The sequence below is a fragment of the Podarcis liolepis genome (genome assembly GCF_965112155.1).
Source record: "Podarcis liolepis genome assembly, chromosome: 12".
NCBI classification, from domain to species: Eukaryota; Metazoa; Chordata; class Lepidosauria; order Squamata; family Lacertidae; genus Podarcis; species Podarcis liolepis.
Window position 1 is genome coordinate 12,321,283 of NC_139563.1, and position 21,185 is coordinate 12,342,467.

At 43.0% G+C, this 21,185-nt stretch overlaps 1 protein-coding gene across 6 annotated transcripts in view; it reads left to right on the top strand.

Annotated features, from left to right (window-relative positions):
• The window catches only part of DPP6 (dipeptidyl peptidase like 6), a 497,800-nt gene that overhangs the window by 412,735 nt on the left and 63,880 nt on the right, over positions 1-21,185 (top strand). For all 6 annotated transcript variants that reach the window (XM_083466765.1, XM_083466767.1, XM_083466764.1 and 3 more), the window contains exons 7-8: positions 3,002-3,083; positions 17,306-17,426. In XM_083466765.1, the coding sequence (XP_083322891.1) occupies positions 3,002-3,083; positions 17,306-17,426 (203 nt within the window). The remainder of the gene's footprint in view (positions 1-3,001; positions 3,084-17,305; positions 17,427-21,185) is intronic.

A 21,185-nucleotide genomic window follows, 5' to 3' on the forward strand; every position in this document is an offset into this window, starting at 1 on the left:
CAGTTGGACTTCACAACTCCCATCAGTCCCAGCCAGAATGGCCATAGGTTCCCTAACCTTGCATTAAGAAAGAATAGTCATTTTCCAGATGTTGAAATTGGTACAATAAAGAAAAATGTTCATTGTTCTACAGGCTTACTCCAACATCAGCCTGGTCACATTATTTCTTCAGGTTTTTCTAATGCTTGAAAAATAAGATTCCCTTACTGAGGTTGACCAGAGGCACAATGAATTGCTGTGTACATCAAGAGTAACAATAGTTCTTCTCCTATGAACTTTCAACTCTGTTGAAAACTTTTTTCTGCCTCTAGCCTTTCCAGCTTGTCTAATCATAAATTGAAAAGGAATCGCTCCAGTTTTAAAAAATGAGACCAATAAACCATTGTTACCTGCAGTGATGCTGAGCCAGGCATCGCTTGGCAATGTATTATTCACCTGAATGCTGCAATCTTATATTTCTCCCTCATCTTTTGTTGTTTGCAAAGTCACTGTAGATTTTGGAAGCAAGCCAGAAATGTTTTGCAGACTTGCTTCATCCACAGGCATCAGAAAATTAACCAGAAGGTAGATAAATAGCTAGAATTATTTTTCATCTTTAAAAATAGATAACAGAGAGTGACGGGGGAGAAAGAGGGAGGGATACAAAGCTTTTAAAAGCAGCAGAACTTGTATATGGCAGTTACAAAAGGGGGGGAGCCTTCATTCATCTGTGTTATGTTACCCCTTATCCGTTATCAAAGCAGGTTTGTGCTTCAGATTCTCCTAGTAATAGAATCTCACTCTCCTGAAAGATGAAGCAGTGAATGGAACTGACAGGGCCTGTCTGTTATGTGCTCTGGATGATTGCTTATAATTGGGACTGTGGCTTCTTGATGCTACATTCGTTCCCTGGAGCTTTAGTTACAAGCCTTAAGTAAAGTGTACAATCTGTTGATTTGGAAAATGGCAGCAAATGGGGGATAGGAGGTGTAACGTAACATTTTGTAACATTTTCTGAGCAAGAGGGGAAACAATTGTCCAAATATTTTTATTAGGCAAGAGAAGGTCACGTGTTCAGAAAGCCTGTTGAAGATTTTGGGGTGGGTTGTTGTTTTCTGCCCTCTACTAGGGTCACTACCATGTGTCCTACTTTACAGTCCTCTTTTCTTAAAAGACAGTCAAAGGACAGCCGTCTGTCTGAAGGTGTCCTCTGTCCAGTCCAAGTTGGCTTGGAAGGTACAGAACCATAAAAAGCTCACAGCTTCAAAAGTCAGCAGAATATGTGTGGTATTTCTACACATAATTTTCTCAAATGCGTTTGAAAGGACGAACAATTCCTTCTATGGTAGCTGATTCTAAACAGCAGCAGGACAAATGTGGGGTGTCTCCCATGATGCTAGGTAGATATTTCATAGCCAGTTTTAATGAAAATATATGGAGAGCTGCATATTTGCAAGCTTTATGCTGACTAAAGCATGGAAATGTAGAAGGAAGTCTGCTCAGAATTTGCGAATTCATGAGGTCTGTGCGGGTACCTAAGGGAAGTGGATCTAACTCTCTTTCATGTCTACAAGGCAACTTTTTCCGACACAACCATTTCATTCTCTCTCCACAGCACGATCTTCATTTAGATTTGTTAGAATAGTTTCAATTTAATTGATAATCTGGTGTTGTGTGCAGTCCTTTGCTGATTACAGGGAAACCTCCCACTTGCCTGCAATAGAGTTGGCAATATGAGCATCTAGTGCAGTTGTAATGCACACTGGAAGTTTTTCCAGGAATAAAGCCTTAATTCCCCCTCTGTGGATGAAGTGACTGGTTCAAATGAGAGCAGCCTCTAAAAAAAGGGACAATGAAGTAGAAGCAGGGTATAATTTTACTGTCCCTGTTTTTGTGCCCTAAATTCCCCTCATTGCTTCACCTTCTTGGTAGGAAAAGCTTGCCTGAATTTGTATGTGTTGCCAGCAGCAATAAAAATTAGCAACCTTGGGTAGAGGTGTGTGTGTGTGTGTGTGTGTGTGTGTGTGTGTGTGTGTGTGTTCCTTCCCTTCTCCTAAGCACAGTTATAATCACAGCTTGTTCTACATTAACACCGTTTAGGGGGTGAACACATGGCTTGAGATTGCTAGCATCAGTTGCTACAGAGTGGGCTGTCACGGTGCATTACTTACTATCTCTGTTTTATCCCTTTCAACCGAGTTGACATATTGAGAAAATGGGCTAAGTGTACAGGAAGAGAGTGGCATATGGTTTCACCTCTGTCTCGCCCAACCTGCCACCCAAGTGACTGCGCTAACACAAAACTGTTGCTGCATGTGACAGACAAACCATGGCAGACTTAAGACTGGTATCCACGTACCTGAGGCTAAACCTCATTGAACGCAGTGGGACTCCCTTCTCGTAGGCATGGATATAATTTCACTGTCCCATCCGTATAATCTGCAAGCCTCTTGAAACAGCATAGTTTGCCCTTTCGATGCAAAAACATTATGCCTGCCACATGGGTAGCTCAGTTGGTTACATGGTGTTGATAATGCCAAGGTTGCAGGTTTGATTCCCGTATGGGATAGCTGCATATTTCTGCATTGCAGGGGGTTAGACAAGAAATTCACACTAAAATGCTAGATTTTTCTCATGAGAATTTTTTTTTGGGGGGGGGATACCACAAATTACTGCACAAATGTGGAGAACTGAATCTATGACTGGAATAATGTGAAACCAAGAGAACCAAAACTGACACACCCTCCCATCCCTACTCCTAACACAACACACCTTGCTGCATTGTAATCAGCATCATGGAAGCCAGAAGGAAAAGTGTTTGCAAGTTTGTGGCGATAAATGCAGGGAAGGGGTTGTCCGCTGCTAAAAGTGGGATGGTCAAAAGGGCTCTTTGGACACACACAACCTCTTGGAGATAAACCGTAAAATAACTTTTTGGATACTGGCTCTTGTAAAATTTAATCCCAGGTATTAATGCAGCTGAAATTCTTACTTCTCCCCTTTCTTTTCTTTTTATCTTCAGGGAACCTCAAAATTTGTATCCTCCCGAAGTTAGCAATACAAAGCTTCAGTATGCAGGATGGGGACCCAAAGGCCAACAGCTGGTAAGGAAACCTTTTGCAAGTGGCTGTTTCGTTACAAATTCATTTGCACCAATGTGAACTGCAGCTGTCAAGAAAGTAGTTGGGTATCTGCACACAGTACATCATGTAAAATGAGAAGCAGCACTGAGATGTGGATTAGGCCAAACCTGGCTCTTCTTCTCCAGTTGTAAAATGGGAGTCATGCAGCTGTTTGTGAAGTTTATCAAGAACGGGGTGGCAAACACACCTTTTGGGCTGCGGGAGCATTTACGTGATTAAAAACAATGCACACATATAAAAATTGCTCTGCTAGATAAAATCAGAGGTCTGCCTAGTCCTAGCAGCAGCCAGCCAGAGGCTTCTGGGAAGCCCGACAAATAAGGCCACAAAGGCAAGAGCCTTCCCTGTTGTTTGTCCTCCAGTAATGAGTATTCAGAGGTAGAGTGCCTCTGAAACTGGAGGTTCAGGGATAATGAAAATGGCACAGCAATAGGAGCCTTTTGCATTACAGTAAACAAATTAAAGCACATACTATTTCTATGCATTCCAGAGTCCACAGCTGGACAATACCTTAATAAGAAGCAACCAAAATGTCAGAAAAGTGAGCAAGGTTTTTAGTTCACTGTTGCTCACTATTTTGTGCCATTTGTGGTTGGTTCTAATAAAAGGAACCTTCTTCAGACTGAGGCAGACCATCCCTCTGCCGGGAACTGAATTTGGGTCCTTCTGGATGTGAAGTAGATGCTCTCCCACCGAGCTATATCCCTTCCCCAAAGTAGGTATTGCACAACTCCGAATTTCAGGGGCTTTCTCGTGGAGTAGCATGGCTTCCTCATCTTTGTACGTGCCTTGAATAATTTTGAAACAGGCCCTCTTCCTGCAGACCAAGCAAGCAGTTTCACCGCTGATAGAACCATGGGGTGGGGCAGTCTCTGTCTTGCACAGGAGGCAGGGATGGAGAGAAGAGAGAGAGAAGGAAATGCTGATGGCTCAGTCTGATCCTTTGAGGATGCTCTGCGATGCTGCCAGGCTTGTGCATTGAGTTTCCCCACAGCCGGTTTCCTTTTGCTCTTCGCGATCATTGGATTAACACCGTGTCACATGACGCAGCTGTGCATAAAATAAAGCACTCCTGCAATAGCCAGAGACTGACTTCAGGAGCTCTTGAAGGAGTTAGGAGGGAGAAAATGATTTACTACTATTATTCAGTTCTTTAATTGGTTTGTTTGTTTTTGCTTTCTACGAACGGAGTGCATCCGCGGTTGAGACTGGGTGATTAAATTATGTGCATTTCAGTTTTCAGTCTTGTGCATTAGTTGGGCACGCAGGAAGTCCTATCTGGGTTCCTCCTCCACCAGCAGTTCAGATGGAAACAACTGTACAAACTATAAGCTGCAATAAGCTCTGTGGGGAGAGTGTTCTCCTTTTATTCTGCACAGTACCTGCTTTGGGGAGGAATAAGCCTCAGTTTCCAATTTGGTGCTTAGGGCAGGCAATCGAACGATACACCATGGATGTAGACAGCTCATCAACCAGTCCTGCATGTAACCCTTTCTGTCCTTACTGATTGCTGTGAAAGCAGTAGGTGCTGCCAGTGTTTACCTAAGGTGCTGACATACAAATAGTTTGTGTTCAGTGAAAATTTTCAATCTTTCCTTGCCTGCCTTGGAAACGGTGGGTGTTCTAGAAGATTCTGAGATATTACTCATTGTCCAGGCCTTTTGAGAATGTATGCTGTAACACAGCCAATGCTCACTCGTGGCTCCATATTGCACACAAGCAAACCATCCTAGTGGTGCAGCAATAAAACTGCTAGCACATTTGCAAAGCTAAGCAGGGTCTGGTATGGTTTCAGATTGGATGGGGTACCACCTTTGGAGATTCCTGGAGGTTGGACTAGATAACTCTCAGGGTCCCTTCCAATGCTTCTATGATTCTGTGATCATGCTCACATATTGCACTATTGGTAACTGTGAACAAGGCTACTTCCAGGAAAGTTTATTCCCTGTAACTGAGCTTCTCATAGATAAATCCCTAATCAGCCATGGCAGGGATTCAATTAAGTTTGCATATAAAGGTGAACCTACCAAATTCATCGTTTTCCAAAACAATACACAAATTGAAACACAGTCATCCTTTGAAATTTGCACTTATTTTGCAGTGCATCTCTCAAGTCAAGCAATGTGGAGAAGGCCGAAGGAGAGTGTGACAACAATTGACATTCACACTTCTAAGAATTGGCGGTATATTTCTCCAACAAGGCAATGTGTAGTTTGCATAACAATGTATAATGTTAGAAAAACAATATACAAAAATGTGTTATATCAAGAGATATTTTGCTATGCAAAAACTGTGTATATTGGGCAAAATTGCATACAGACAAGTGTACATTGGAGAAATTTGTTCTAAAACAGGGTTTCCCAAACTTGGGTCTCCATCAGTTTTGGAACTACAGTTCCCATCATCTTTGACCATTGGTCCTGCTAGCTAGGGATGAAGGGAGTTTAGTCCAAAAAACAGCTGGAGACCTAAGTTTGGGAAACCCTGCGCAAAAATGTCAGTGCGTTTTCATGAGGACTTTTATTTAAAAAACCGATTGAACACTTCTGTGGAAATGTAGACAACTGAACTTAAGATTAGAGGAATGAGAAACTGAGAGTTGCCAACAATGACAGATTTGGTCATTCCTAATAGTTGCTGAATGAACACCTGCTAAGGGCTAAAGAGCTGCGTTCTCAACCGAGTCACAGCAGCTGCCTTCGCCCCAGGTGCATCTAACCCCTGCCTCTTTTTATGGGCATCGGCATTCCAAAGACAGGGACGGATAGCTCTTCCATGGTGCTGCTGTCCTTTAAAGTGAAAATTTATGGGATTGCTCACGGCACCATCTACACACAAAGCATGCTCTCTGCCACTGAATTGCTAGAGGCACGGACTCTTACATCTGGACCGCAAGGCGGCAGCGGCACTTCTGACACTTCTCATTCATTATATTTTTCACTGACTTGAACTCAGGCCTGTGGGTCTCAATGAGTCTGAGGAAGTTGTACAGGGCAGTTTTGGAAGTGGGGAAGAGCCTCATGAAAGGCTCTTTGGTTGCCGATTTCAATCCAGCCAGCTCTTTCGATTTGTGCACGAACATAAACCTGGCGGGTGTGTTTGTTTCTGAGCCGGGTTTCACAGAGCCCGCACCATTAATTTCCACGATTTGATTCTCTCATATCTTTTCATTTGCGGTGACACCTGGGTCAAAATTAAGCTGCAGTCCACCATGTGTCATTAGGTTGGTTTAGGTGACTTGTAGGAGGTAAGCAGGAAGCCAGGAATGGAGAATATCATAATATTTAATAGCCATACATATCTGTTCATTTGGAGGAGATGTCAAAGGGATAGCCTCAAGAGAAACAATCCATTAAACAATTTGGAAAGGGAAGTCTGTCAGGGCAAAGGAGGAATCTCATTATGGCTACTCTTAGCTTGAGGAAGATGTGAGGAGCCTGGAATTTTGCATAACACCTAAAATGGTAGTTTCCCGACTCTGTGCTAGGGCGGGCAGCCTATGATAAGGTTCCCAGACATCCCCATTTCCTGGGGACTGATTTGTAAATCAGTCCCCTGACAAAATCCATCTATTTAGTAGGGAGTTGAAAAGTGTCCCTGGATTCATTGAAAAAAATCTGGTAACTTAACCTATGGCTGTCCAGAAGATGCTTAACTACAACTCCCATCATCCTTGACTATTGGCCATGCTGACTGGGGCTGAAACTTGAGGTCTAGTGCCATCTGGAGGCCACTGGCTCTCCAACCTGTTCTAAGGAATGCTGTGGTTCCTCAGAAGCTTATCTTTGGTGAAAAGATAGGAAATGGCAGAGGTCTGTACTTAATCTGAAACTGTTCTTAACCTGAAGCACCACTTTAGCTAATGGGGATTCCTGCTGCCACTGCACCGCCAGAGCACAATTTCTGTTCTTATCCTGAAGCAAAGTTCTTAACCTGAAACACTATTTCTGGGTTAGCGGAGTGTGTAACCTGAAGCATATGTAACCTGAAGCGTATGTAACCCTAGGTACCACTGTAACTGTTAACTGCCAAAGTTCATTTATTTTTATTTATTTGTTTCATAAAATTTATGCACCACTTGATTGTGGAAAAAACAACACACAAAACACTTCAAAGCAGGTTGCAAAAAGATAAAACAGTAAAATCAAGAAAAAATAAAATGTTACTTTAAAACATACAAAAGTTAATATACTAAAAAAGAATAAAATCGCCTCAGCTTTCTAAGCGCCTAAGGTAGGCTTGTCTAAACAAGGATGTTTTTAGCAGGCACCAAAAAGTGTAAAGTGAAGCCACCTGCTTGAGATCAATAGGCAGGGAGTTCCAATGTTTCCACCCTGCCACACTCAACGACCGAGTTCTTACAAAAGTTCTCATTTCTTGGTTCAGATTATGAATTTACTATGCCGTGGTGCTCGCATGTGTTAATAATATAGAATCATTTACTTGACAAGTTTGTCTGCAATTACAAATGGAGAACAGATGTGGTTTTAAGTCTCTTTTTCTTCCCACCCCACCTCACTAACCTGAGCTCAAAGCAAGTGAGCCCAAAAGGATTGTTTTTAAACCTCTAGGAATCAGGGATATTGAGGCTCCGGCAGTATAATAAGGTGCAGGCAGCATTACAGGTCAATTTGGAACTCTCAGAAATAAATCACAATTTAGTCCTGGAACTGTCCAGTGATGCTCATAATTGCTGACCCAGTTCTGAATCTAGCTGAAGGGAGCCAAGCTCAGCACGGCTGCAAATGTAGTGCGTCCATCACCGCCAACTTTCCCATACAATGTGCAGCTACACAGGAGTGTTGTTTGCACTCCAGGGTGCACTCTGAATTCATGCAAGTCCTAAGGCAAGGCTAAGGAAACTTGGCTATCAGTCGGCATGGATTGAGTGCCAAGCTAGACACAGTGTTAGTTTTATGAATATAATTAAATTGCCCACTTTTAAATAGCAGCATTGGGATGGAGGAGGAGGGGGGGAATCAGGGCACATAAAGCTTCCTTCCCCCACACTGCGGTCTGATGAAAATGCCCATGCTATTCTCCCCCAAGAGAAGCTTTTGTCAGCATCTCACCCAGACACCGTGGTGTCGATCCTCATATTCCGCTCCCTGGCAGCCACTAATGCATCACCGAGTAAGCAGAAAAAACATTGCAAGTGTGTACCTGGACTCGCCAGCACTTGTGTATGTCCATATATACACTGCTGAGAGGTTTAGGATATTTTTCTGGCATTATGATATGTGCTTGTTATGGATGTGTGTTAACCTTATGCCCACAAGAAGCCCTCACACAAAGGAATAAAGAAAGCTTGGTTTATTATATGAAATAAGACTGACGATATATACGGTAAATGCTGCTTCAGACCGCAGAGTTACAGTCTAAGCAGGTAGCAAATCCTGCACTGCATTCACACCTTGATTAAAGAGTAAACGATCCCCTAACTAAAAGGCCTACAGAAATGTGAGCGTGGCAATTTTGCCACAAACCCACACTAGGAGTGGAAAGAGGGGCGAAGAGGAAAGTATACCTGTCCTTAAAGTGAAGCTTCGGGGGTAAGTGCTGTCCTGTTGGAACTAGAAGAGGTAGCCAACTACTGGAAAATCTGGAGTTTTAATAATGTTCTTGGCTAATGCCTCCTTAGTAGGTGGGAATTTGAGATGAGCAATTTTCTGTCTTTCCCTCAGAGTTCCTGCCCATTTCTGACCTTGCTCATCCTGGTGAGAAAAGGACAGAAAACTTCCCATCCTGTTTTGCTTAACGAAAGGGTGAGACTTTGATAGCGAGCCATTATCTGAACCCAGGCCTCATAGCAATTCTGTTGTGGGTTCTCCATCTCTCCCTTGGCTTGAACTTGTTGTCATCCCACCAGAGGTTGCCTAGCAGGACTCCCAGGGCTTCATTATTTATGCTAACCACGAAGCCATCTTCTCTCCTTATTCTAATGTCCCGTTAATGTAATAAAATATTATCAATGAAGCAGCATGTTTCATTTCACATGAAGAGATCTAATTTACAGTGGTGCCCTACATAAGCATCAGTGATATTAGGTTACAGAATACAAGATAATCCATCATGCAGAATTTAAAAGCACAATTCAGGGTTCATAATAAAGGACACATTTGCTGATACATACTTTAAGTAATATAACAAGGCAGCTATCATTTAAAATGACTACTTTAGAAGCCTGGGATGCAAAATTGTATCCAGCCAATATTCTATTTGGATGCATTGAAAGGCTCTTTTTAGTTCTGCAAGGCAGCTGAAATGAGCTGCAGAGATTTCTTTAAATGTGTCTAAATTATTGCAGCTGCTTGGTTGCAAAGCCCAAGTTATAGTTCTGAAGAGAGAGAGTGTGTACATTTGCTGGGGAGAGGAGCAAGGGGCCGCTTTCAAAATATAAATGTGCTCTAGGATGTATTTATAATGCTCGAATGACTGAGCCGTGCAAAGGAGGCCTCACAATCAGTGTTACAATGACATCTGAAAAGTAGATGGAGAATACAAGAATGAAACATCTTTTCTTCAGTGTCTGCTCCGAAAGGAGGAATTTTTGAATTAGAGTACCATAAAATTATTCCTGCCACATCTCCTTCGTATATATTGAGTTTGGCGGCTTACAATTTTCACAGAATAAGCTTGAAATCATATACAAGAGACCATTCCAGTTTTAAAGAGGATATGAGTTACTCTCACAAACAAACACCTTTTCCACAACTCACCAACATTACAGCGTAAACACAATTAAGGCAAACTGTTAGAACTGGTTGGAATACTGTAGCAGACACATCCTCAGCAAGTAATGTCAGCCTTAATACATATAGGAAGAAGCCATAGCTTAGTGGCTAAAGCAGAGGTTTTCAGTTCCTTTTGAGTCCACGGCTCCCTTGACCAACTGCATTCTTTCTGCGGCAGCCCTGTGGGGCTCAGGAACCCAGTTGTGTCACCCCTTGCCTGCAGAGCTGGCAGCCTCTCACCCTTTTTCGAACACTTCCCTTGTGGAGTGTTCCCTCAGCTTCCTCTCCCCTCTCCTTGGGAGTTCTCTGGGCAGCCACTACTGCCGCCCCTGGCCTCTGAGCTGCCCCCTTGCCCCAAAGAGAGGTACCTCCTCACACTGCCCCACAGGGGCCTGAGAAGCACCCCCTGGCCAGCCCCAGAGGCACCGTAAGAGCTTGTAACCAGGGCTGCTGCAACCAACAGCTATCTAAGCCTTTGGGAGGCCAAGACACAAGAGGGCATCAGAGGAGGGAGGGAAGGAAAGAGGGACAGAGGCCAGTGTTGCCCACCATCAGTCAAGGCACCCCAGGGTGCCACGACACAGTGGTTGAAAGCCACTAGCCAAAGCATTTCTTCTGCAGATATTAAGGTTTCAGTCTCAGACCCTTCAATCTCCAGTTAAGAAGTTGAGAACAGACAATAATTCTTTAAATAATTCAAAGTGGTTTCAGTAAGATTACCTTTTCCATGGCATGGGCATGGATATATCTCCCTGATGCTTCCGGCCAAACAGGTATCTGAAATAATATACAAAGCAGCACCTGTTTACCAGATGCAAAATGGGATGAATATACAACATCTCCTTCTGCTTGCCTTCAGTTCTGGGAATGCATAGGGGGTCTCCAGCCTCAGGTTGTGTTGCTGGGAAATATTTCTTGCTTTATTCCAGTCCAGGCCTAGATGGTTCCAGTGGCAAGATGCTGTGTAAGTTACACCTTCAGAAAGGTCTGTGGAGTAGCTCTGATGGGACTGTACCACTTAAGGAATGTGAGAAAGGGGCTGCATATTTCAGTGACCATCTGCAACTGGAGGTTTCTCATTTAGTATTCTTCCTGCTTTGCCAGTCATATATGCTTTGAGAGTTTCTGGTGATGGGAAGCCAGCAAACGTGCCATTAGTGCTTTCAAATATGCCGTAGGTTTTCATATGTGAAATCTATAGGGGAAACCCTGAAAAGGAAGATTGTCTAAAAATTGTGCAGAACAAGACACAGGCTGCACCAGCTTTGCCTGATACAAACTATGGAGCATTTCACAATTATGGTGACCTTGTAGAGCCTGTTTTGAAACACTTGAAACTAATAATTCCACTAACCTGATTTGCTAGTTTCCAGAAGCAGAGTCAGACATGAAGATCTCTTTTTTAAGAATAGCACATGGCCACCATAATAGGGAAATTGGACTTCTGTTTTACTTTTCCAGATATAATCTAATTTCAAATGTTTACATATGTGTGTAGTACATCTATAGAGTATCTTGCACTGCTGTCCTCAGTATGTTTTCTTGCTAGTCCCAGTGAACTGAATGGCTTTTACTCCTATGTAACTGTTATTAGAACTGCAAACTTTGATGACTCCCTTTCATCTAGGGCAGATACCCACATACGTGAATCTCCTTTCTGTTGCTGTGTATTAAAACTGATTTCCTCCAACTGGAAATCCTTCTGCCAGGCTTTGTCCTTTCATGGCATGAGCCCATTTAGAGCTTATGCACATGCCCATTCTTTGGCATCGACACTGAATGTGTCTCTGTGAATATGCCATCAGCCCTCCAAATTTTCCAACGATTATATTGTGCTATATCAGGTTGCTGTATGAGATTTAAAATTTCTTGATAAAGTGGTACACATCTCTTTGCTGATATGTGTGTATGGATACACACTCCAACACTTTGGGTTCTGGTCAACTAATTTTTACTCAGAGTAGACTCGTTTAAATTAATACCCTTGAGCTAGTCACGTCGATTAATTTCATTGGGACTTAACACTGAATTCCTCACATGGCAACAGGGATCCGGTAACTCCCTGGAGCTGTTTGTCACGGCAAGGGCTATAATTTCTGTCATAAAGGTATGGCTTTATTTGTGTCTGTCTTGAAGATTCAGGAATTGCAAATAAGTTCCAGCTACCTCTTCTGCAGTGTCTCCTTTACCTTGCTTTTACAGTGGTACCTCTGGTTATGAACTTAATTCGTTCTGGAGGTCCGTTCTTAACCTGAAACCATTCTTAACCTGAGGTACCACTTTAGCTAATGGGGCCTCCCGCCGCCACTGCGCAATTTCTGTTCTCATCCTGAGGTAAAGTTCTTAACCCAAGGTACTACTTCTGGGTTAGCGGAGTCTGTAACCCGAAGTGTTTGTAACCTGAGGTACCACTGTATTTCAGTGGAGCCCTAGTGGTGATGGGAGCTGATAAAGTGACTGGGATCACAGCTCTGGGGAAGGGGCAGTAACCCTTCCCTGTCCTGCTATTTTCCTGGTCTATTAGCGCCTACTGGAGACCACCACAACAGAGGTACCTGTTGAGGATGGTTAACCTTGGTCCATCCAGGTGATGCTGTGTCAGTAATTTCATTCCCCATTGCTGATGTAACATGATATCCATGTTTACATTCCTGTACGAGAACGGAAGTACAGTGGTGCCTCGCAAGACGAAAAGAATCCGTTCTGTGATTCTCTTCGTCTAGCGGTTTTTTCGTCTTGCGAAGCAAGCCCATTGACGGATTAGCGCTATTAGCGGCTTTTAGCGGCTTATCGGCTTATCAGATCAGCTGATAAGCGGCTTAGCGGCTTAGAAAAAGGGGGGAGGGGAAAAAACCCGCAGGAACTCGCAAGACATTTTCGTCTTGCGAAGCAAGCCCATAGGAAATTCGTTTTGCGAAGCACCTCCAAAACGGAAAACTCTTTCGTCTAGCGAGTTTTCCGTCTTGCGAGGCATTCGTCTTGCGGGGCACCACTGTAAACTTCTGTAACTTCCACTCTTTGTTCTCTCCACTCTCATGCAGAGGAGACCTGTGTGTGAAGCACTCAGCTCACACTAGCTATGCTTTGTTGTTTTAATTTACTGTAAAGAAATAAAGAAATTCGGAATCCTACATATCTGAACAGCCTGCTTCCTGCTGAAACTCTGCTGCAGCCTGGAGGGGTTTTTTTCTACCTCCCCCTCACAGGGAGGGCTGGCAACATGCTGGTCTGCAACTCCCATCATCCCTGAACATTGGCCATGCTGGTTGGCACGGGTGGTGCTTGGACAATCCCTGCTCTAACGCATGTTTTAAGATGTTGCCCTGACAATGTTAACCACTGGCTTCATGGACCACATCTCTTTTTCATTAGCTGTCCTATTTTTCCTTGCATGGGGTTGCTCCATATTCCATACTCCCAAGGATTTGATGGAGAGAGCAGTGGTACCCTTTAAACTTTATCCCAGCCATGCGAGATCCTCTTATCTGTGATTAGACCTCATTCAGCCAAGGCATGCATCTGAATGACTCATCTGTATTCGGTGATGACATGGGTTTTCACATAAAACGTATCTTTCTTTAGAGGGGACTAGAGGAAGTAATGGACTATTATTCGGCATGCATAACATAATGAGAACCAAATGCCTCTTAAAAGTTATATTGCCTGTAATTCATATAATATATTGGCCAGTTCCAAGAATTAAAGCTATTTTGGGATACGTCTGTCCCCCTTTTGATGTCAAAATGATCAAAGCAGTTAAAATGTTAGGAGCATATTTCATGAAGCATCTCAAAATGTATTTGTCATGGGTACCCTGAAGAATATAAACCCATTTATGTTGATAGACATCAAAAGTTTAAATGCTTTTAAACATGTTCCAGCTACGGCTTCCCATGACATCTTGATTGCTGCTTTATTTACCTTATGGGTTGCCTACAAGATGCTGGACTTGTTCAGATGTTATGCTAAGCCGTATCATTGCTTCCATTTAATAATAATAATAATAATAATAATAATAATAATAATAATAATAATTTATTTATACCCCACCCATCTGGCTCGGTTTCCCCAGCCACTCTGGGCGGCTTCCAACAAAAGATTAAAAATACATTAAAACATCAGTCATTACAAACTTCCCTGAACAGGGCTGTCTTCAGATGTCTTCTAAACATCTGAAGAAGTGTGCATGCACACGAAAGCTCATACCAAGAACTAACTTAGTTGGTCTTTAAGGTGCTACTGGAAGGAATTTTTTATTTTGACTATGGCAGACCAACACGGCTACCTATCTACTACTGAAACATCAGATTGTTGTTGATCTCCTTGAAATCTGATGGGAGGGTATTCCACAGGGCGGGCACCACTACCAAGAAGGCCCTCTGCCTGGTTCCCTGTAACTTCACTTCTTGCGGGGAGGGAACCGCCAGAAGGCCCTCGGCTCTGGACCTCAGTGTCCAGGCTGAGCGATGGAGTGGAGATGCTCCTTCAGATATACAAGGCCATAACAGTTGTAATAATTACAATTATTTTAATCTCACCCTTGATCAAAATTCAGAGTAGCATGCATGGTCTTCCTACTCTGCTTTTATCCTCACCACAAAATCCAAGGTCATCCAATGAGCTTCGTGGCTTAGGAGGATTTTGAATCCAGCTCCAGCCTTCACACTAATCCTATACTCTGAGAAGGAACATAGGAAACTCCCTTATATATGGATAGATTGTTCAGTGGCGTAGCGTGGGTTGTCAGCACCCGGGGCAAGGCAAGTAATTTGTGCCCCCTAACCCGTGGATTTGCGCCCCCTAACCCGTGGATTTGCGCCCCCTAACCCTACCCCCCAGATGTTGCGCCCGGTGCGGCCGGCCCCCCCTGCACCCCCCACGCTACGCCACTGAGATTGTTTGTTCACCCAGACTCTGACAGAAAGCAGCTCTCCAAGGTCTTAAGGTTAGATAGTGCTTTTAACAAAACTTATTTATTTATTCCAATAAATTTATATACCACTTGATTGTAGAAAAAACTCGAAAGGGCTTGCAAAAAAATTTAAATCTATCACTAAACAAAATTACAATCGTAATTTAAAACATACGTAAGGTTAAAATCGTGATATAATAGACTAAAACAAATTAAAACTCCTACAAACTTTATAAACATCTGGGTAGACTTCTCTAAGTAAGAATGTCTCCAGCAGGCTCTGAAAGTGCTAATTGAGCTTATTAATTGGAGGTAGTTGGGATTAACTGGCATCTTCTGCAGGTAAAAGATGTCCTCTACTACTGAGCTACAGTTCCGCCCCTCTAAACACTATATTATCCCGTTTCTCTGGTTTTATTCTGTGTGCCTCACCATACTTTTAATATCTAGGTAAGAAGATGGGGTTTGAAAGAGAAGAAAAGGGAAATTATTTAATGTATGTCGTGGCTTGCGTCCCTGCAAGCATCAATTGGACACAGCTCTTTTTAATGCCTTTTTTTTTAAAAAAAACTCCACAAATATTCGAAATACATAAAAACAACGTTTAAAAATTCACTGTAATTTTTTTATCCTTCGGCAAACTTGCTGGAACAGCTGCTGAAATTAAATTTGGATCTCCCTTAGCTTTGGGATCCATTCCAGTTTTTCTCTGGTTGAAATGTGTGCTCACACTCACACTGTTATAGTACAGGAAATCTGAGTGAAAAGCAAATCTAATTTCCTTCTCTTACCTCTTTTGTAAGCATGACGTGGGGAACTGCAGCTTTATCATTGGCACAGAGGCCTCGCTTTATGTCTTTGGATGTCAAATATCCAAACCTTAAGCACCTACTGAAAGTCATACAATACATAATGCACCCTTAAATCTAAATGTTTGATGTTGACATGCCTGTTTATTGCATATAGCCCTGGAGCCTTAAATTGGAGAGATATTGCAAATTTATTATTTGTAAAATGAGTGTACATTTTCTGTAACAAGAATCACCTGCATCTGAGCCCGGCCTTGGCTGGGGAGGGCGGGGTATAAATAAAAAATATTATTATTATTATTATTATTATTATTATTATTATTATTATTATTATTATTATTGATTTATACTGTTGGTATTAGGAATCACAGCATTTAGTCAAAGAGGAGGACAGAAAAGTGAGCCAACAGGTGAATCCTGACTGGCTTAATTGCTAATCAGATCCGGTTTCTGTTATTTTTATTTTATTTTTGCTGCAGGCCTTCTTATATAGAAGAAAATGACCATAATAGGCATAGTCTATAACAAATAATACCATTACAATAATATTATTATTTTCATTGATTTATTAATCACCTTTTAAACCACTGCCTCAATATAATTAAAGACACAAAGACAACAGATACATTTAAAGCAAGACTAAAACCCTAATAAGAGGACGCTTGTGGCAAAGACCCATTTATACAGCTAGGGATTTGCTGCAAAAATTCTTCTGATGGTGGGTCTTGGTTTGATCCTGCAAGATGCTTGTGACAGGGCCAGATTTAGGTTTGATGAGACCCTAAGAGCTACTGGAGATAATGGGGCCCTTTATATGTCCAGCTGTCCTTTGTCAACAACAAATTACTTTCAATGGGAAAGCGTGCCTTGGTTTTGGAACGCTTTGGTTTTGGGACAGACTTCTGGAACGAATTAAGTTTGAGAACCAAGGTACCACTGTATATAGAAATGAGCAAACCAGTGATATTTTAGGGAGCAGGCTAGCAGGCGGGGCCCATTACTTACATCATAGGAGCCTACACAACGCAAAAGACTGTTGCTGTATGTAGGTTTTATTTTATTTGTTTTTTATCTTATATTTTGGAAATGTATATCCAGGTTTTTTTTCTTTAAGTTTTGGGGTGCCACCAAAAGAGTGGGGCCCTAAGCTATAGCTTGTTTAGCTTATACGTACATCCGGCACTGCTTGTGAAGTGGAGTTCTTTTGCAGCCTGAGATCCTTTCTCTTGAAGATGCTGTGGACTTATCCTGGAAAGTTCTGCATGAAAAGCATACGAGCTTCTGCCTTTTCCATTGCTTACTAAATGATTGCCATTTCTGCTAAATCGGAGGTGCCAGAACTGAACCTCGAATTTCTGCATGCAAAGTACATTTTCTGCCACTAAGCAAAAACCCCTTCCTCAAACCGCATCTCTGGTTTTGATTCAGAAAAGGGTGCTTTATAATGTAGGTAACACTTTGCTTCAAAGAGTTGCTCAGAGAGCAGATTTCCCTAGGGGAAGCCTTCTCCATCGCAGTGGGGCATCAGTGATGGTGGAAGCCTTGCAAGGCAGAACTTCCTCTACTGTGGAACTCAGACAGGGATGGGGGAGACCTCTTAGCAACACAAAAAGTGGCTCCCCTTATTTCCATGAGTGTACTGTACTCATGATCACAGAGCTCTTTGCTGGTGAGTCTTATTTGTTGGATCATAATAACCTATTGGTTCTCTCTTATGTTTCTGTGCAGATATTTATCTTTGAGAACAACATCTACTACTGTGCCCATGTGGGGAAGCAGGCCATCCGCGTGGTCTCCACTGGGAAAGACAAGGTTATTTTCAATGGACTCAGCGACTGGCTGTATGAAGGTAGGATGGGAAGTTTTAAAAGCACTGCCAGCCCTTGAGTGTTTGCAGTGGACCTGTTTGTTGACAGAGAGTGGGGGGTATTTAATGAATGATCCCGAGCAAAAGCTGTAGTTTTCTGTGAAAGGCAGAGTTTCCTGGACAACCTTGATTTCTACTTAGGGGCTTCATGACACATCAATTTAGAAGTATCATTCCACTCTGGTCCCTCATTACAATTCTGAATATTCTGTGCCCCCCTTCTGTCTGATTAGCACTGGGTACGCATGGTGTCCTTCCTTAGAGTATTTGGATCTTGTCCATAAACCTCCAGTGGCAAAGGGTGCTGCTAAGTGACACTTTGATATCAAAAAGATTTTGACATTTATATTGCAAAAAAGGTGAAGAATCCAATAATAAACTGACCTTTTCCTGGTAAGCTTTTGGGTACTACAGTTGTCCAGTGTGACTGATGAGGTGCTGCAAGATGTTAGTTGTGAATACAGTTTTGGCAGCCAATACTTAATAGCCAATTGCTTTTTTATTTAGATGCATGCCTCTCCCAGACACCACTCTTTCTCTCGTGGGTTTTGAAGTAACACAGTGCTTCATTTGGAATGATGCAATCATTCCCCTCAAAGCCTGAAAAAATCTAGAGTAAGTGGATGAAAGGAGAAAAAGATGGGGGAAAGATGGCAAATACGAATATTATATTATATCCAATTTATATTATATCCTAAAGTGCTCACAGGGTTATTCCACTTTCTCCTCATGGCTTCACTGTTTGGTAGGTTAACCTGAGATATGATCATTGGCCCAGGATCCTGCAGTGAGCTTCGCAAATAAGCAAGGATTCCTTTCTCCATGTTCCTGCCCACGGCAGCAGGCTAGCTTTACAAACCTGTCCCTACCGTTATCTGCATCAGAAAGTTTACTTGGTGGATAACTAAATGTCCTCTGAGACTGTATCCTGCCCCTGGAAAACTGCTGATTGAGAGAAATTATAGTGATAGCAAGCTTAGAGGGCAGAGGCTAAGAGGACAGTGTTGCTGACGCCTATTTTTATTCCATTCCTGGAATGCTCAAAATGTTCTTTTAACTGTCATTGACTTTCAAGCCAGTCCTTTATGAGGAATTGGCATAGCAAAGCCACGTTCATCTGCTGAGATAGCAAAATGGCACTGAGATCCAATGCAGTCTCCTTCCCTAACCCACTTGCCTTCAGATGTCATTGGACTACAACTCCCATCAGCCACGGGCAGCGATCACAGATTAATAGAGTTGTGGGCCAATGATATCTAGAGAGCACCCGGGTTGGGGAAGGTTAAAATGCAGCTTGCAGATCCTGATCTGAAGCGGGGATGTCACTAAAAGTTAGCTGTGGAAAAGGTCACCATCCCATTTTTAATGCTGCTTAAATGAAAGTTGGAGAAACAGGTCCCTCTTCTTTTCAAATGTGATCCGTGTTTAATTAAAGCAAGGCATCACACAAGTCTTCAGGCTACCTTTCTTCTCTTTCTTTTGGAACACCTGTGACATTTAGAGTGAATGTGGACGTATGCTTTCATTAAATGATGACTGCAGCATCAGCAGAGGTCTTGCATTTGGGAAAAGGCCACTGCAGAGCAAGTGCTTCAGACACTGCTTTCAAATCTCCTTGAATCACCCAAACACAAGGTCATTTCACCCTTCCAGCTATATTACTCCCCATCCATCCATCCAGCTTCAGGCCCACTTTGTATATCTAGGGGAATCCAGTCATAAAGGTTTTTCACCCTGGTCTGCCCTAGGGCTGAATCGACAGGGCGAGGGGGCTTTTTAGAAAACCTTTCCCCCCCCCACACACATACAAAAAGAAGCCACCTTTCAGCAGTCTTTCAAAGCATACAAAATTGTGAGAAAACATAGGGCCAAAAGGATAGGAAGACACAACTGTGTTGCTGAGGCAACTAGAAAACGATCCCTACCTTCTAGTGCTGTTCTGCATGGACCGTTCAGTCATTCCTCACATCTCCAAAAGTCACAGTTCATCACCTGGTTGCCCCGGGGAAAGGTTTCTTGTCCTGTTGCACTATGATTTTAGGAATAATGGGTTGTATTTAGCTGAGTCCTACTCGGAGTTGTTGTTTTTATCATCCGTCTGCCTCAGGAGACAATGAAGGAGTGCATCTTAGGGGGTGAGGTCAAATAATTGGAAGGTTTCAGTGCCTGCTGTGGCTGTAGAGACTGATAATGGAGAGGCACCCAATGAAATTAATGATACTAAGCTAGTCATGTTCATTCATTTCAGTGGGTCTACCCTAAGTAGGGCTGGCACTGGATGTAACCCAATGCAACTGCCTCACAGCCATGCCTCCCCATGCCTTCCTTGTCTCCACACACTGTGATGGAAGGGTAGTTTCATTGATCCTCACAACACATTGTGGAAAGCCGCAGAACGTTTTAGAAATGCGGGAACATGTTCCCACCCATTGGGGGCATCTGCTTCCAGGGCCCTCAGTGATGAAACTAGGTAACTAAATCTGATTGGCTAAATAGCATCACGACATCGTTATGCTCGCCCTCCATTGGCTGAGATCACAAAGTGAGAGCAGAGAACTTAGCAGCAGGGAAGCACCAAAGATGGGGAACAAAGTGGGTCGGTGTAGTCACTCAGAGCTCCCAGCCAGCTGGAGCTGGAAACAGGAGGTCCAGTTTGGAAGTTTGTATTTGTGGTTAAAATGGGGTGAGTGCAAATGAGCATTACCACTGAAGAGGTGCATGTCTTTATGTGTAGAATGGAAGCTGGAACATTGCATGTGGGGACCCCGTGATGCATAAAAGGAGATATTTATTCATGTGATGGGGAAATATGGCATCAAAGATCATACCCACAGCCTACATTTAACGCACTCTTATGTCAGTCATGGCTTTCCTGCCCCCTGCCCAAAATCCTGGGAGCTGTAGTTTGGCATGTATGCTGGGAATTATAGCTCTGTGAGGGTTTCCCTAACAACTCTCAGCTCCCTTGATTACAGTTCCCAGGATTTTTGGGCAGAAGCCACAACTGCTAAAGTGCTTTAAGAGTTCTTTAAATGTGGGCAGCGGATGTGACCGTGTGCCACAAACCCTGCAGTGATTTGCCATTCCTCAGCTCCCCTGAAGCTAGCAGTCCTCTTATTGCCTTCCTTACTTTTGCCCTCTTGATCTGGCAGTCCCTGTGATTTTGCACTCTTGTGTTGTTACTCTTTTAACCTGCTATCGCTTTAGCAAGTGGCTGTGGCGAGGTGGGTTGCGAGCATATGCTCAACCTTCTCCCCGTCTGTGCCAGCATTGCAGTGCCATATCATCAATGACTATCCTGAGATGAAGTAGACAGCAGCAACAGCACCCTCAGAGACGCCCTTCCTGTCCCCCTTTGTGTTCTTGTTGTTCCTGGAGACAGTTTGCATCGCCTTACGCTAGCAGACCAAGTGCTTGCCACCAGCCAAACGTGGCTGTTTGCCATGGTTCATGATCCGCTTTATGCTTATCTCCCACGTAGAATGCAAAGATTATTTTTCAAGCTTCCACCTTCAAAGGCAAAGTCAAGCTCCTTTTTTGCAGGGGCAGGTGGTAAATATATGCTTGCAAGATCCCAGCTTTCTTTTCCGGGTAAGGTTGCTTTGCATATGCATATTAAAATTTGCAGATTATGGTCCCAGCATTACCACCTTGGTGACACAGCAAGGCACTGAGACAGATGGCAAACCCCAAATAGTCGGAAGTTGGTTTTTCATCTTTCTTGGAGCACAAGTGCTTTTG